Genomic DNA, 15,996 nt, shown 5'->3' with positions numbered 1-15,996 from the left:
AAAAAATAGACTAAGAAACAGGAGGAGGAGGAGGCAGGGAGTACTCATAGCTTTTCTATACAGGGAATTTATGTTGACAGAGAGTATGAAAACAAGACCATAAAGTCCATGTATTAAGCAGCATTTGCATAAGGAAGGTTATGTAATGTGTGATCCTCAATGAATGATAATCAGTGGCAGAACACCTCCGCCAGGATTGCAGTAATCTCCACTGCTAAACCTGGTTCATGAAATGGATGGTATATGGCGTTTTATTTTGCTTGGGCACAACTTAAAGATCTAAACACGTAGAAATGTTGTTATTCTTGACAGTGACATATTTACCTTCACAAAAAAGTTTGTATTCTGAAACCTTTTTTTTTACCTTTTGCATATAGGATTACAATATATTTACAGAAACATGCTTTCTAAATGTATAATTCCATTGCATTGTAAAGCTAATATTTTATGAAAGAATTAGAAGTAGCGGGCATTTATACTGTTATTTGGGTACGGCCTCTGAGGAATACAAAATTAAAGTGTACAGAAGACACTTTCTGTCCTGTACCAGCTTGTACAGATTATTTCAGTTTTATCAGCTGCCTTCTTGAATAAATTATTTTTTGCAAAGTGTTACCTTTGAAGATCAGTTACTGAATTAAAAAGTAACAGTAACTAAGCAATTCTCAGTCTCATCATTACGGTTCAGAAGCTGTTAACAGTTGTAAAGGGCTAATTAGTGTAATGTAATCCTCTTAGGAAGCTGCAGGCACTGAGCTAGATTTCTTTATAATTTGTATGTAGGCCTTCTTTATTGCATTAGACTTACAATAATTACAGACAGCAGTATGTATTTGCATTCTATCCATCCACATTATGTTTACTTTGCATACTGAATACTGCACAATAATGCAGAAGTAGAATTTTCTGTTTTCCATTTAAATATCAAAATGCTTGGAAGAACAACCAAATCTTGGTTTTATAACTGTACAAAACCTACCAAAAGAGAAAATGAAAACAGGAATAAGTGGCTTTCTGAAATCCCAAGCAATCAGAGAGAGAAAATACTGGAAGAGCTGGACGTGAACAAAGTGCTGTCATATTTGGTTTACAAGAGAGTCTTTTCCTTGGAGGAATACAAAGACATTTGGTCCCAGGAGAGCTACAAGAAGAGAACTGAATATTTTTTAGCTAAACTCTCTTTAAAAGGCCCAAGTGCTTTCTCTGCTTTTTGTTCCATTTTGGAGGAGGTCTGTCCTAACTTGCTGACATGCTTTCTCCTTGGCTATGAAGGTAAGGTCACTGTCTGCTCTGAAATGCTTAAGTGTATATTGGTAAGGTCTTGGAATCCTTTGACACTAATAGTTATTTGCTATAATTAGTGTGTGTACTTTCTCTCTTGCACTAAACAAGAGAGAGTATTTGCTGTCTTTATGGTTCTTTGTTATAAAAGAGAAAATAACAGGAAGGAAAATTTATTAAACAAATATATGTTGTTGTTATACTTTGAACATTTTAATTGGTAGCAAAATACTGTATATTAATATTGTCGTTACTAATGAATAAGAGTCAGGATAGGGAAAAGGATTCCTAAGTACTACTGATAATGTTTAGCTCAGAAATGTAACACTGATCTTTTACTTTCCTTCCCATTTCTGAAATATTTAAAAATAGATTGAGAAGTTCTGTAGGCATAGTTCCTGAGTAATTGATCCCTTTCACATTTTTCTTGTAAGTCACATCATTTACTATACCTATCTGTAAACAACTGCATGAAAAAGATTGCATGACTAAGTATCAACAATACAATTGAAGTTAATCAAAATGTTATTTGGACATCAGGCACTATTCATACCTATTTGAGAAACAATGTTTTAATAGATGTTAGCAAAGATAATGTGAAAAAATATGTGCAGAGTGTTTACAATTATATCCTAGTGACCTATTTTTATTTTTTGTGTCTGTTATATTCCAAATTTGAGTCTTTCAAGTCAGCTAGAGTTTTTTTAGCAATGACTGCAGGGTTGTGCTCAAAGGTTATACACAGAATGTCCTTTTAGAATTTAATTAAAATAGTCATGTCTTTCACCAATCCGGTCAGTAACAGGTTTAAACACCTTAGTATTACAACTGTTTATAAATAAAACCCAGTACGTCTGAGTACTGGAAGAATTTTAATAAATTAAATAAGAAAAATTAAAATCTAAAACCATTTTGACCTTTAAAATAGCTGTAGTCTGTGTCCTCTCTTGAAAACCTGATTACTTTTAAAATTGACAGTTCCAATTACTTGAGAAGGCAACAGATATTTTAGAATAACCTATTTATGAACGGATGCCCATTTAGTATATCTTTTCAAGATCAATTTACAGTACAGTTTTATGGCAGTTAAAAGAAAAAGGGAGGAAGTTCACAAATGTTGTTGTGGATTTTAATATATGTAGAATGTACTTCATGGACAACCACATTATGAAAAGGCTACTTGGGGCCTCTTTATAATTTTTTTAAAAAAGCATACAAATAGAAATACAATGGCTTATAAATACATTATAAAGCCAGGTCTTTTGGAATATGCATTTTGGAATGAAGTTTGGGCTTCCTCTGAATTAACTGCAGAGGCAGTGCAAGGAGATTTTTATTCTATACCACCTAAACATTTCATGCAGGGGCCTGTCACAGAAGAGACTTAAATCTTCCAGTGGGTACAAGGTTTGGGGGGTAGTACTGTTATAAAGGGTGATGGCCTCAGCAGTTGGGTGCAAGTCAAGGACTCTGTCTCCCTGACAACATCATAGTAGATACTGAGAAAAAACCAGAAAGCCAATGCTGCACATTTCCAAAAGAGTAAAAGATACTGTTGGAACAGCGTCCCCAATCCATTCTGTCTGTCTGTGCCTTGTGTAGGCAGAAAAATGCCTCGGGCTGCCTTAGCTCATCCACTATTACACTCTTTCCTCCTTCCCCTCCCCCAGTAGCATACATCAAATATGCAAAGCTAGTTTTAGAATCTGTTATTGCTAACAATAATCTACTGGATAGCAGGAAAAGAAAAGCACATGCTACATATTCACATTAATTCATACACATAATCTGTTTAAATTCATGCATGCATTTGTTGCAGATTCAGTTAAATGGATTATGCATTATGGATTTTCATGCATTATGAATTTTTATAGATAGATTTCAATAAACCCTGTTACAAAGCACACAGAAAGGTATGATGAAAAAGAGCATTGTTTATTATTTCCATTAAAATAATTTTCTTCTCCACCCTGATCAAAAGCTGATTGATAGGACAAAGGAATCAAAATGGAAGAAATACTGTCTACATGCATGATGAGAAGTTGCTATGCCGGTGCTATGTGGCTTCAACACCCCAGCTAACATAGCAGTTGTGTGCCATCCTGTCCACTGTACTTGTTAAAGACACTCTTTATGGCAGGCTGACTGAGCACACAGAATAGAATCAATGCCCGTTATTGATCAACTGCATGTAGAGCAGGGGCCAATTTCTGTTTTCTGGACTTGCCTATGTTGGCAGATATGGGTATTGTGTTTCCATTGTCTTCATGCCCTACAGAAAGAACCATTTGACAGGTGCTGGAAATGTGGCATGGTTCCAAGAGGTCACTCAGTCTCTGGACTGATGTAGTTCACTACAAAAACTGTAAACTCTGCTAGTGAAATGTGGCCAGTGAATGATGTACTGTTGCTTGCACACAGTTGATTCAACACCACTTTGAGTTCTTTCGTCTCATTATTTCAAATAATTGTACCCACAGTAATTTAAGGGGTGTTATAGCAGTATTTATTCTTCAAGACACAAGTGACTTGATTCTTCTACTCTTCTCTTATAAAATACTCATTATAGTATAAAGCAAAGCTCCTAGTGACTCCATGGGGAGAAACATTTGGTTGTTACTTGTCCATATGATACAGTAGGAAATCAATTCTTCATTGGCCAAGCAGGAGTTTATATGGAGTAAGAATTTCAGGTTTATTTCCAAAATCCCTATAAATTGCCTGACCTGTACCTTTCAAGTCTATTGGAAATACAAACATGGAAACAACTTTATAAAAGGTCAAAAGAAATTATGTTTACCTAAACCAGCCACTTACCCAAATGCAACATCACAAACAGAATTACATCAAACTGTAGGTATTATTTTGAACTATGTATCAGCTATTAGAGAAATTTCTTTATTGTTATCCAGACCGTATGCATAGACGTTTCCCAGCGTTATCAGAGCAGACAAAACTGAGGGCTGTATCAGAGATGGAGCTGCATGAAACCTATCAGATGAGTGACCAAGAAGGAAGCCCTTCTGCTGAGGAACAACTGAATCAATCATTCAACAAATACAGGTTAAATTATCAGTGTCATGATGTCTTTAATGGTCACAATATTTCCTGTCACTTAGTTTCCATGTAAGTGAAGTACACCACTGATGCTTTCAAGAAGTTTTTCATTTGCATCTGATTTTACTTGGCATTTGTAAACTATGATTCTATTTTGTATAATGAACATCTTTTGATGCTGATGAATGCTGGGGGTCACCTCTGGTCTTTACTACAGGTATTCAGTAGTGATGTAATGCATCGATGACACTGCTAGTTTTCTGTGTTCAAGGACTAAGCACATATGTAGAAGTACATTTTACTCATAAACTTCCTTGGAATGTGAGAGACATCCTAAGTTAATATCACGGTTCCTGTTACTTTTATTTATTTTAAGAGGAATAGAAACTGAGGAAGACCTATGTAAGAACAGCATGTAACTTGATACATGCTCGGATACTGGAATTTAAATCCCTTCTTCAGAGACCTGAACATAAAAGAGGACACAAAGAAAACTTTGGAAAGTCCTAAAATGCTGCATTTTATGTAGATAGTATTCAGTTCAGGCATTTGCAGTTGTGTGTTTGGAATCATGTTTTGCTTAATTCAATAAGGAATCCAGCTGAGACTCGACTAGAGCTCTCAATAGCTCATTTACATATGTCCAGCTAAGACAGAAACTTATGTTCTGAGAAAAATGCTTGAAAAGTAGTTAAAAGCTGTACTGCTGTTTTGATGTGTGAGTAGCATATAAACAGTAAATTATGAAGCCTTAATATCTTTGCATGTCTAGGTCAGTTTTGTTAAGCTTCAGCTAGGGACTGAACTACACTAGCTTGTAGAAGTGTAGTAAAACTTAATGACTGTAAAGTTATTGAAAAAATTGTGGTCATACGAGGTTAAATTCATCTTGAGTTGCAGTGAAACATGAAATCGTAGTAGAATATAAAGACACGTGATGCAATAGAGTATGGGCCCAAATTGTACAGTATGGGCTGATCTATACCCACAGCTAATGAAATCCCAGTCAGAACTCCTTTCTCCATATACATTCACAAGAGTTCCAGGAGAGTTGCAGTCATTCATAATCTGAATATGTGCCATTTGGCTTTAAATAGATTAATTCTGTAGCACTGGTCCTGTAACATCACAAGACAATTCACTTACAAAACCAAACCAATTAAGAAGTGCCTGCAGCTAAAGAATCACATCAGGGAAATAGTAGACAAATATGAAAGCTTTCCTGAAGCTAGTCTATGCTGGAAATACTTGATAGCTCTAAAAGAATCAAACAGATATCATAAAACATGACAGTATCAGTATTTGGGGAGTCAGGTATTCTCACTATAAGAACGTTACATGATTCCACCTGATAAGCAAGCATATGGTGTATCAGCCCTGCATATACCCTGGAAGAAGAAAAAAAGATGCTGGGGCTATACTCTCCCCACAGTGTATCAGTGTTAAGTGTGGAAGTTGATGTAGCCCCAGAAGTCACACAGCAAGAAGGGAATAATTGCCTCTCTTGGAAACAGAGAACTCAATGAGAAGACAAACTGGTGTGCAACAGCACACAATTTACTTCAACATCAGTGTCCTGGGAAAAAAAAATATACCTTAACACTAGGTTAAAAAAGCACCAATCTTTCCATACCACCTATTGTATGCCAACACTCCTGTCCTCCATCCAAGAGAAAAATATAATAGGTAACTGGCTTAAGCTAGTGTCTTCTTAAGTGCCACACTTGTGTCAAACACCAGAAAGAAAATTTTACACAATCAACACGGTATTTGTGGAGAAGAGAGTCTCAAGTGCTTGTAACAATTTGTGAAAATGACAACCCCACTTTTGAAAAAAACAATATAGCTGGAAGCAAAGCAAATGTGCTACCCACACGTATCTTGCATAAATTCACACATGACAAACCACAGTTACAGGGACCCTATCAACAAGGCAACCAATCAGAGACAGAAAGTACCATCCATAAATACAGCAGTGCACAACTACAGGATGCATAAAGACAACTACAAATATGTAGCAGTAGTTAGAAAAGAAGAGATGAGCATAAAGAGAAAATGAAAAATAGCTTCACTGTCCTTTTCCCAATATTTGTAAATATACTCAACCATAGAGTATTTTTTCCAATGATGGAAAAATGTCAGACACATAGACACTCTAAGGACAAGGACTTCCTGTCTCTGAAGTAAATGACAAAATTCCAGACGATGTTAGTGGGAGCATCATGGTGAGCTAGAGTACTTTGATAATACAGATAATAATAGATGTTACACAATTACATAGCAATTGTAAAACTATGTTTTTGTATTAATGTTTATACAAGTTATCAGAGTCTTATCACTGCAGAATAGATGGTACATATGGTTACTTCACATGTCTGGGAAGAGCAAAATCACCTCAGTTCTAAACACTGAGATGATCCTGTTAGTTAAGAGTCAACCAGCTATAGTCATTACACAGTTCAGTCAGTAAAGCACCTTGGGCAAAAAGAAAACAAAATTAAAGATGCAATAGGTGTGTGGATTCGCACTCAATTTTTCATTTAAAGGTGAGATCCCTAATAAGGATAGCCTGCTCTACTTTCACAGTTTCCCCTCTTGAGACAGCTCCAGCATTTCTGATGAATACAATAAAAATGTGATCTTTAACACAAGTGACACATTTTTTCAAGCATCTTCTGTCCTCCCCGATCAAAATCACAGTATTCAAAAAGCCATGTCTGAGAAGCAGCTGGGTGCACAAGCCAGGGCATTGTTGTATTTAGATTTGCAAGGTTATCTATCAAGTTACATATTTATTAAAAGTAGAAGGATGCTTTCTACACCATAATAATAATAAACTCAAGCAGAAACTATGCAGCATTTGGCAGTTAATACTGAAAAATTAAGGTACCTGTCTCTGACCTGTTCAATTTGGCCACTAGATGGTACTCTATCACAGTTGTTAAAAAATTCTTTGCCTACCTATTTGAAATTATTGCTGTGAATGATTATTTAGAATTGTAACAGTATCATAACATTTAGTAGGGATGATTCATTTGCCCAGTTTTCCTGGACATGATACACACACATGCACACACAAATATAGAGGATACATATAAGAGGTTTAGAAGTATTTCTTGGTTTGATGCACTAATATCATTTAATGAGTCTATGTTCCTTACCAAAAAGTACAATTGTAACTATGATGTTTCAAAGGCATAGTGACAAATACTGCCTTTCCTTCATTGCATGTGGTAAACAAAATACTTTCTTGGAGTCTGTGCTCCCCAGATACGAACAAACAACATCCAAACACAACCCAGTGAAGAGTACAAGCACAAATTCAGAAATACGACAATTTTCACACTTCAGGAATTTGGAAATGATTCCTTGCTGACTTGGAAACATTCATACCCACTTTCCCATATGCGACCAACAAAATTAAGTGCACTGTAGTGTTAAATCAAGCTCATGAAGTCCAAACCAAATAAAAAACAATAGCCATTTAAATGTTCAGTTTTTATCTGTTTTACTAACTGCTGCTGGTCTACTCCCTCACTTCCAACAGTTTATATATGGTTCCTTTTTTTGCATGCGTGTATCAAACCAAAACATATTTCCATACACTTTCTACTCCTCTTTTACATAGTTTCCTCACTAAACTGCTGTATTGGGTCCTATCTTATTGGGCCAGGAGGCTGTGTACTGTTAAACTTCCTTTGCTCTGAACCACTTTTTTTATGCCCTGATGCATTCATTTGGCAAAGACTATTAGCGTCCTACCTACTACTAGAAGTTAGACTTCTGAAGTTTATTCTTTCTTACATGTGAGACTTTATGTATCTGATCACATGAAGTGGGATATGTAACATGGGGGTCAAATCACATGACAGGCAAAGGCCGTAGGGCTGGACTGCATATAGAAAAAATCCCTTTCAAGAGGACTTCAGTGCACGCAGAATCTTGGCACAAAACGCACAGTCCTCCACTGCTGGGAAATGCTAAATAATCCCCTCACTTCCTCACCAGTGTGTCAGGCACGGATGAACCAGAAGTCACAGGTCAGGTTGCTTAGCTCTAGCTGGTATGCAGGATCCCATTGCAAGAGGCAGAGCACAGTACAGTATTGCAAATTATTCTTATGCATGAAGTCTGAGCTAAGGGACCACACAGGTCTGTAACACCCTGTAGACCGGTCCCGAATACCACATTCCCCAGCACCAAAATCGTGCCCCCTCCCAAACCTTCGACCATGTGAGCATAGTGGTAGTACAGAGGGAAGTCACCAGTGGAATTCCACAGGGGACTGATTCTTAACAAACTCAAAAATTGTTTGGAAAAAGGTCTTAGGAGTGAGGTGGAAAAGTTTGCTGAGGATACATATTTACTCAATGTAGGAAGTGAGGGCTGGCTGAATGCATAGAACTGTAGATGGGCCTCAAGTCTAAGTGACAGGGTAACAAAATGGCAGAGGAAATTTAGCGTAGATAAATGTGAAATTATGTATGTGGGCAAAAGTATTCTTGGCTTTATGAATAAAGTGATGAGCTCTGAGCTGCCTGTTACCACTCAGAAGTGAAAGTTTGGGATTGTGACAGATAGATAGTTTCATAAAAACATCAACTCAGTGCATGGCAGCAGTCCAAAAATGCAAATGGAAGTGTAAGGAAAGGAAAAAAGAACAAAACAGAAAATATAATTATGCCAGTCTATAATGCCACAGTTTGCTCACACCTGGAATACTGTGTGCTGTTCTGGTTCTTGCACCTTGAAAATGTTACATTAGATATGGAAAAAGTTCAGAGAAAGGCAACGATGATCAAATGCATGAGACGGAATGGTTTCTATAGGAAAAATAATTGAGCAGGCTGGAACTCTTTGTTACAGAAAAGAAACAGCTTATGGAAGGAGATAAACGAAAAAAGAGAATTAAAGGATCAGATATGCAGTATGGGAAACTGGGCTGAAGTAGGGTACACTGAACATGACAGCACACATTGCTTCTATAAGGTGTCCAAGGAGCTGTTAGGTCCTGCCTAGTTGTGCTTTGTTCAGCGACTTAACAGGATAAGGAAACAGAAAATGGCTTCACAGTGAATTGGATCCCCCTTGTCAAGCTTTCCCCTCTTCCTGGTGTGGTGAAAAGCCAGGCCAGGCTGGCAGTGGCAGTAGGACATTGACAAGGAGGTCTTCCAAATTAGAGGGTCCTGAGATGCGCCACTGTTCATTCATTTTTTGTTAGTGAGTAATTTGCAAGGTGAATGAAATCAACCAACGACTGAGCAGGCAGTTCAGAGTAACTAGATGCTCCATCCAAAGACAAGAAATCAGGGCCACTGTACTTTTACAACATGTATCATGCAGCAGCTAGCACTTTACAGAAACCGCACTTCTAAATCCTAATAAATACAGTAAGTCCATGCTGTATCAGTGAGGATTATCACGTTGCTGTGATTCATTAACTTTTTAATCTTTAAACAAATGTGTAGGGAGTCTGAAATATACCAATTTCTAATGAGATGCTCTGAACAGGAAGCATCACCACTGAAATCTGTCTTCAGACATAATTGTAATTTTTTGCCTGTAAGCATCTTTATTCTACTGATGTAGTAACTCTCATGTAGAAATGTAAGTTCCAGTCAACCCTCAGTGTTGCCAATGCCATGCAGTGTTTTTAAAAAGCAGGATTGATTTTACCCCGTATTCTGTACACAACAATTCTGTATGTGCAAATTCATTCCCTTTATTCTGAAAGTAGGCTCACAGGCTTAAATGATACTACTCTCCCTCCTTCCCCCTCCCAAACTCCTATGTTTTGTCTGTGGGTGGATAGGTGTTTCTGTAAAATAGCAACTAGAAAGGAAAAAGAGGAGCCTAGTGCTCTCGTTTATTCTGCCTCACATTTTCCTTCTTCCAAGGATTATTTAGAGAAGTAGTTAGTCCTCAAAAGAGCTTCTAAGGACGTGCTGCATATGGAAACACAGAGCTCCTTCATGAATGGTCATGTTTTTCTCCACAACTGAATGTTTCAGAGTGGCATTGGAAGTAGAAAACAAATCCTACTCTCCTGATGAAATTTACGTGGGAAGAATCTATAAGAGAAAATTGTCATGGATTATGACCTCCTCATAAAGAGTATTCTATCCAAGAGAGGATGTATTGAGCCAATGCAATCAAGGATCAAGAAAAGCAGGAACAGCCATTTTTTGCCAGCAATTACTGAGACAAAACCTTGACTGGTTTCCTCCAAACATCTGCTACTTGGCATGCCCCAGTCATTGCCAGTATTACTGCTGTGAGGGTGCCATCCCTCATTTTGCATGTATTTTTAGTGCAAACATGTTTTGTAAATTGGGAGCTAATACAGCAGGTAATATGCATTTGGAAAAGGTTTTATTCACATGATGTCTTATCCCAAATGTTTATTGAGGTTCAAGAAGATTAGATTTTGATGAACCAATGGACTGCACTGTTGTGCTTCTTTATCACCTGATAGTTTTATGACATGCATCAACAATAAAAATTAGCATTGACATACCTAAGAATTGTTACCAGTTAGCTTGTGGCTTTTGGTATCACAGCAGTCATGTCAAGGTCAATTCATCCAGTAGCATTGGCTTATTTGACAGGAAGCTGCTCATCTCAGTTTGGAACCTGGAACAGATAAACCATGGCTATAGTCAGCAGTAGAAAGAAATGTAAAAGAGAAATGAAGGATGAGAAGAGAAAAGCAAGTAAAAATTTCACAAGATTTCACAAGTCATTTCGGAGATTTCCATTTTAGAAATGCCGTAAAAAGTACTTCTTAGGCTGTTATTGGAATTTCTTGCAACTGTCAGCACATTAAAAGTTATCAGATACTGTGGTTAATTGTACTGTAAGAACAGTACATCGTAATAAAGACAAAACTGTTTCTTTAGTAGCCTGCTCAGCTCAGGGTAATAACCTGCATTTTCATCTATATAAATTGTCACTTCTGTAAAAAAATGTAAAATATGACAAGTTCTAAGATATTATAAATAACTAAAAGGCACTTCTGACTAAAATAGCAGTTGCTTATGTAAGCTAACTACACTTATACAGAATTTTAATTTTTTTTCCACAAAACATACCAACTGCGGTAACCATTACCATAGCAATGCATTATGCATGCTTCTGGACACACTAACTTATGTCTCAAAATATCCAGAACCCAGTTATCCTCCCTGGATTCTGCTTGCAACAAAACCAGAAAAAGGATGAAGGTAGCTTTTGGCCTTGAAAACATTTTTTCTGATCTTTGAATTTCCCTAATTTCTGGCTTCTACAGTTAATTAGTGAAGTCTTAGACTACTCTTATTTTTTTGGCTAGGAATGCCTAAAAGGTTGTTCTTTGCATGAGAAAGAGTTGGAGTACAGCAGTAATCCAGCTAAATACCATACTCTGGGAGCTGTGGTGGGGCTACTATATGTGTATTAAGCTACCTCTTCACTATCCCGAGAGCCTTATTGCATTACATAGGCTTCCCAGGTACACTTTGCATTGTTATAGTAGCCCAAATACAGACAAGGCGATCGGGCCTTACAACTGCCTGTCCAACCATCCAGCCATCCAGCTAATATTCTCCTCTTAAGATGATTCTTCCCTTCTATAATAGTTTATTCTTATAAAAGTGAGGGGGTTTTGGTAAAGATTAATAAAATAGAAGTGTCAGTTTTGAGAAAGCATATGTGTGAGAGGAGGTGGACTTAGTAGTATACATACCTACTGTTACTGTGCTGGTCAGTCACTTGAAATATGCATATATTCTTGCCCTACCTTAATTTACATTTAAACCAGTCCTTGAGTAAAAGATCGTAACAAAATGACTGCATCTTAGTGAAAACTTTTCACAGAAGCATTCTGTCTGAAGACTTGGCTGTACTTAGAAAGATTACCTCTCTGTAAATTTACATTTTCTTTGCTACAGCTCCACCCCAACAGCACTGAATCATAAAATTGCCAGAAAAATATTTCTTCTAAGAGTGCTGTTGACATATACTCTGTTTGCACACTGAGGAAAAAAATTTATTAAACTGTATGTAATAACACCATTTAGACCTTTCTGTCATAGCAATACGTCCATAAAGACACACTTAGATTGTAAACACTTCTGGGTTGGAATACACATTTGTTAATCTCACCTGGGAACTCTGTGCACTGAAGTCATACAAATAACGCTAGTAACAATATTACCAAGAAACAGATACTCAGTTTATGAAAAAAAAAAAAATCATTGTTGTTGCTTTTGGTATCATTCACAGTGTATATTGTACAGTGTTTTGGAAACTTTTGTGTTGGATATTGCATGAATAGTCAACGTGAATATCTGCAAATCTGGGAATAAAGCAAAGCATTAAACTTAGAATATATACAAATATATTGACTCTGATGCCCATTCTTCACTAGACTTTTAAATCTAAGTGGAATGTTGAACACACATATACAAAATTACAGTACAGGCACTGCAATCTTCAGGATGTTTTACAAAGCCAAAAGAAAACTGACAAATGCAGACACAAGATTATGAATTGATATTAGAAGGGATCAAATAATTTGTAACCACTGTCCAATCCCAAGATTAATTTAATTATTTTTTCAGAAAGCTATACATTAGTCTACATTGGCGATGCAACACTTGTACAGAAACGGCCCAGATAAATTTTCATTAATAGATCAAAGAGATTATTGTCTTCTACTTACACATTCTTCTTTATGGTGCATATGTCACACCCATATAAATTATCTTAAATGCTTAGATTCAAGACAGTTTCTGAATAAAGTCTGCCCCATAGCTTAAGTTTTAATGGCAAATATGGATGAAGATTTTCACCTCCTGTCTAATCTCATTTATTGATATAAGTAAGGATTTGGGAAAAAAGTCCTAGGGTAATAACATTCAAGTTTTGGTGTTTTATTAAAGAATTTAGCATCAAAAGTACTGCTTGTATTTTAAAAGTCTTACTTTACTGGAGTAGCAACCATGATGGTTTTATTCATTGGCTTATTTGTTCATTTATGGACACCGTTATAACTGAGATGAATGGAATTGCCTGCAAGTTAATTTGGATATAGTTACCATGGGAGGAAAAAAAAAAGCACTTGCCAGTAATACAGAAAGTTCCGTAAGAACTGATGATTGGTGGTCTATAGCAGCCAAAGGAGCAAACAAAATATTAGGATGCAGAAAGAATCTATTGGAAAACTCTCCTCTGTAATACTGTTCCCTGTTCTTTTACTCTATCCCAGAAAAGAAGAAATAAAATATCAATAAGAATAAAACTAAAATTATTAGGCAATATATATTATTAGTCTAATAAGCAAAGATATCTTTCTGAGTTTGAAAAAAGGGACTGTTTGATTTAGACTAGAGAGTAGGAAAAGGCAAAATGTAAGTAGTAGAGGATATGAATTGAACTTCTAGAGAAGTTATATCAAGAATCCCTTTTTTCTTTTCGTCCTGAGACAAGAAAAAATGGAGTTTGAAAGAACAGAGAACAGCGCAATTAAATATTGTTTTTAATTCTTTTATCAAAATCATAAGTAATCTGTAGAATTCATTGCCACCAGACATGATCAAAATCATTAATTTAATGGGATTCAGAACTGGATTTTATTTTTGCATGGATAACATAGACTTCTATAATCTCACTAACAGGAATTTCCCTGCCATATCGTAAACCCACATCTAACAGAAGAGTGTTTAGAAGAAACGTTTCCTAGAAAGAATTTACTCTAAAATCCAAAGATAAGGCAGCTGTGGTAACACAGGGAGTACACCCTACAGGGTCTATAGGGCTGGTGTAGGAAAATAAAATCTACTCTGTGCCATCTGCATTGCTTTATAAGAAGACTAAAACCAAACAAAAAAGTAGATAAAAAATGACGGCATATGAATGACCATAGCCTACACCAGATTTGCCAAAATAACCCTGCAGCATCACCTGAAGAATTTCAGAATGCAGTGAATCCTCATCTACTGGTTCTGCCTTCTATCAAGATTTATGTTCCACTGTGCCAACTAGTCCCATGGCTTTCATAAGATACAATCAATCAGCTGTTCCAGGAACAGTTTGGTCCTTTACGTGCACTGGTTCCTATCTCTTATTTTCTTCTCAAGGCTACTTTCTCAACTCTAAATAAAAGGAGTAAAATAAAAATACTGATTGGAAGTTTCAGTAAGTTTCTTAAACTTATAATGTCCCTAGAAACGACTGATGTGATTTTGCATAGAAAATAAAAATACTTTGACTTTTTACCACATTATATTTTTAAATAATATAATAAGGTTTAAATTAGTTATTTAATGTTAAAAATTAATCACTTTTTGTCCTAGCATTACTGAATAATATTTTTTTATGATTTAAATACCACAGAGTATCTTAAATATGTTTTCTGATAGATCTGGGGCAGCAAATCCCTTCTGGACATTTATCTCTGAAATTACATTGAGAGGAATAAACAGCTGTCGGGAATATAAATGCTAACTCATCAGAATGCTGACTCAGTGCTGTAGAAATCAAAATATGTTCATACACTGCAGAGGTAACATGTCATGCACCAACTAGTCATATTTTATGTTGGACAACCATAAAACCAGTTGAACTAAAATGCTGGAACAATACTAGGGAATAGAAATCAAATTCTAAATAGGGAAAATGTCAAGGTCCTTGTAAAGACCTGCCATATGACTGAAAAATAGTAATCATCAAAGTCGGGATTTGTTAATCTGTCACCTTCAGTGGTAACAAACCTACTCTTTAACAAGGATTATCTCTTGAATCATCATGCGATTAAAAGCCCGCTTCTGCTTTCCTTGCAATTAACAGAATTTATTAATTTTGTGGAAGCAGGATTTAGCAATGAATGAACCGGACAATCATCCTGCAAGGCCATATTTATGCTAAGTGTCCTATTAGCGACATTGGTCCAATTTTGCCACGGAGTTGAATGCTAGTGACTTTTTGTACTAAGATTTCTTGAGGGTAGAAGTTTGTTGCAGGGAAAATTATTGTATTTTTCTAAAATACCTGATGTTCTGCCAAGAGATGTGAAAAGATTTTTTTTTTCAAGTAAGTTTTATTCTGGTAATAAATTCTCTTAGGAAAATAACTGCTATCTAGGCATTATTTCAGGACTTTTTATCCAGACTAAATTTGTCTTTGATACCTTGGGTCAACTATTTTGACTTCAGTTGAAGCTCTCGGCACTCTGTGAAAAAGATTTTGGTTCAGTCTGGAGTTTTGTCCAAGCAAGTAATGACCTGGACTAATAGCTCACTGTATGTTTTCTGGTGGAACAAATTACCTTACATTTAATGCATTTCTTGCTTAATATTCCAAAATTGTATATACATGTGAATGTATGTGTATATATTCCTAAAACCATTTCTACAGTTGCTGATTTTCCCTTTCATATTTCTTTACTGATCTGCATCTAACTCTTGTGCCAGACACATCCCCTGCAGAATTCAACCTATATCTTACAAAAGGACAAGTACCTAGTCCTCTGGATATATGCCCTGCCATAGGTCCTGCAGCAATATTGCTTTTCAAAAGTGTGACCCTGAGCATTACTCAGCAATGATGGCTGTCAAAGGGAAAGAGCAAAAGACAGCAAGAAAATTTCTTTTGAAATATGACATTAAATCTAAATATTCT

The 15,996-nt window shown here is 36.2% G+C and overlaps 1 protein-coding gene across 1 annotated transcript in view; it reads left to right on the top strand.

The window, feature by feature from the left end:
* The first annotated feature begins 929 nt into the window (after positions 1-929).
* The window catches only part of TJP1 (tight junction protein 1), a 194,780-nt gene continuing 179,713 nt past the window's right edge, over positions 930-15,996 (top strand). Inside the window, exons 1-2 of the mRNA XM_059824097.1 lie at positions 930-1,272; positions 4,194-4,344. Of these exons, the coding sequence (XP_059680080.1) occupies positions 930-1,272; positions 4,194-4,344 (494 nt within the window). The remainder of the gene's footprint in view (positions 1,273-4,193; positions 4,345-15,996) is intronic.

The sequence above is a fragment of the Gavia stellata genome, chromosome 13 (assembly GCF_030936135.1).
Source record: "Gavia stellata isolate bGavSte3 chromosome 13, bGavSte3.hap2, whole genome shotgun sequence".
Taxonomy (NCBI): Eukaryota; Metazoa; Chordata; class Aves; order Gaviiformes; family Gaviidae; genus Gavia; species Gavia stellata.
The sequence above is the reverse complement of the archived record's forward strand: the minus strand, read 5'-3'. Positions and strand labels throughout refer to the sequence as shown.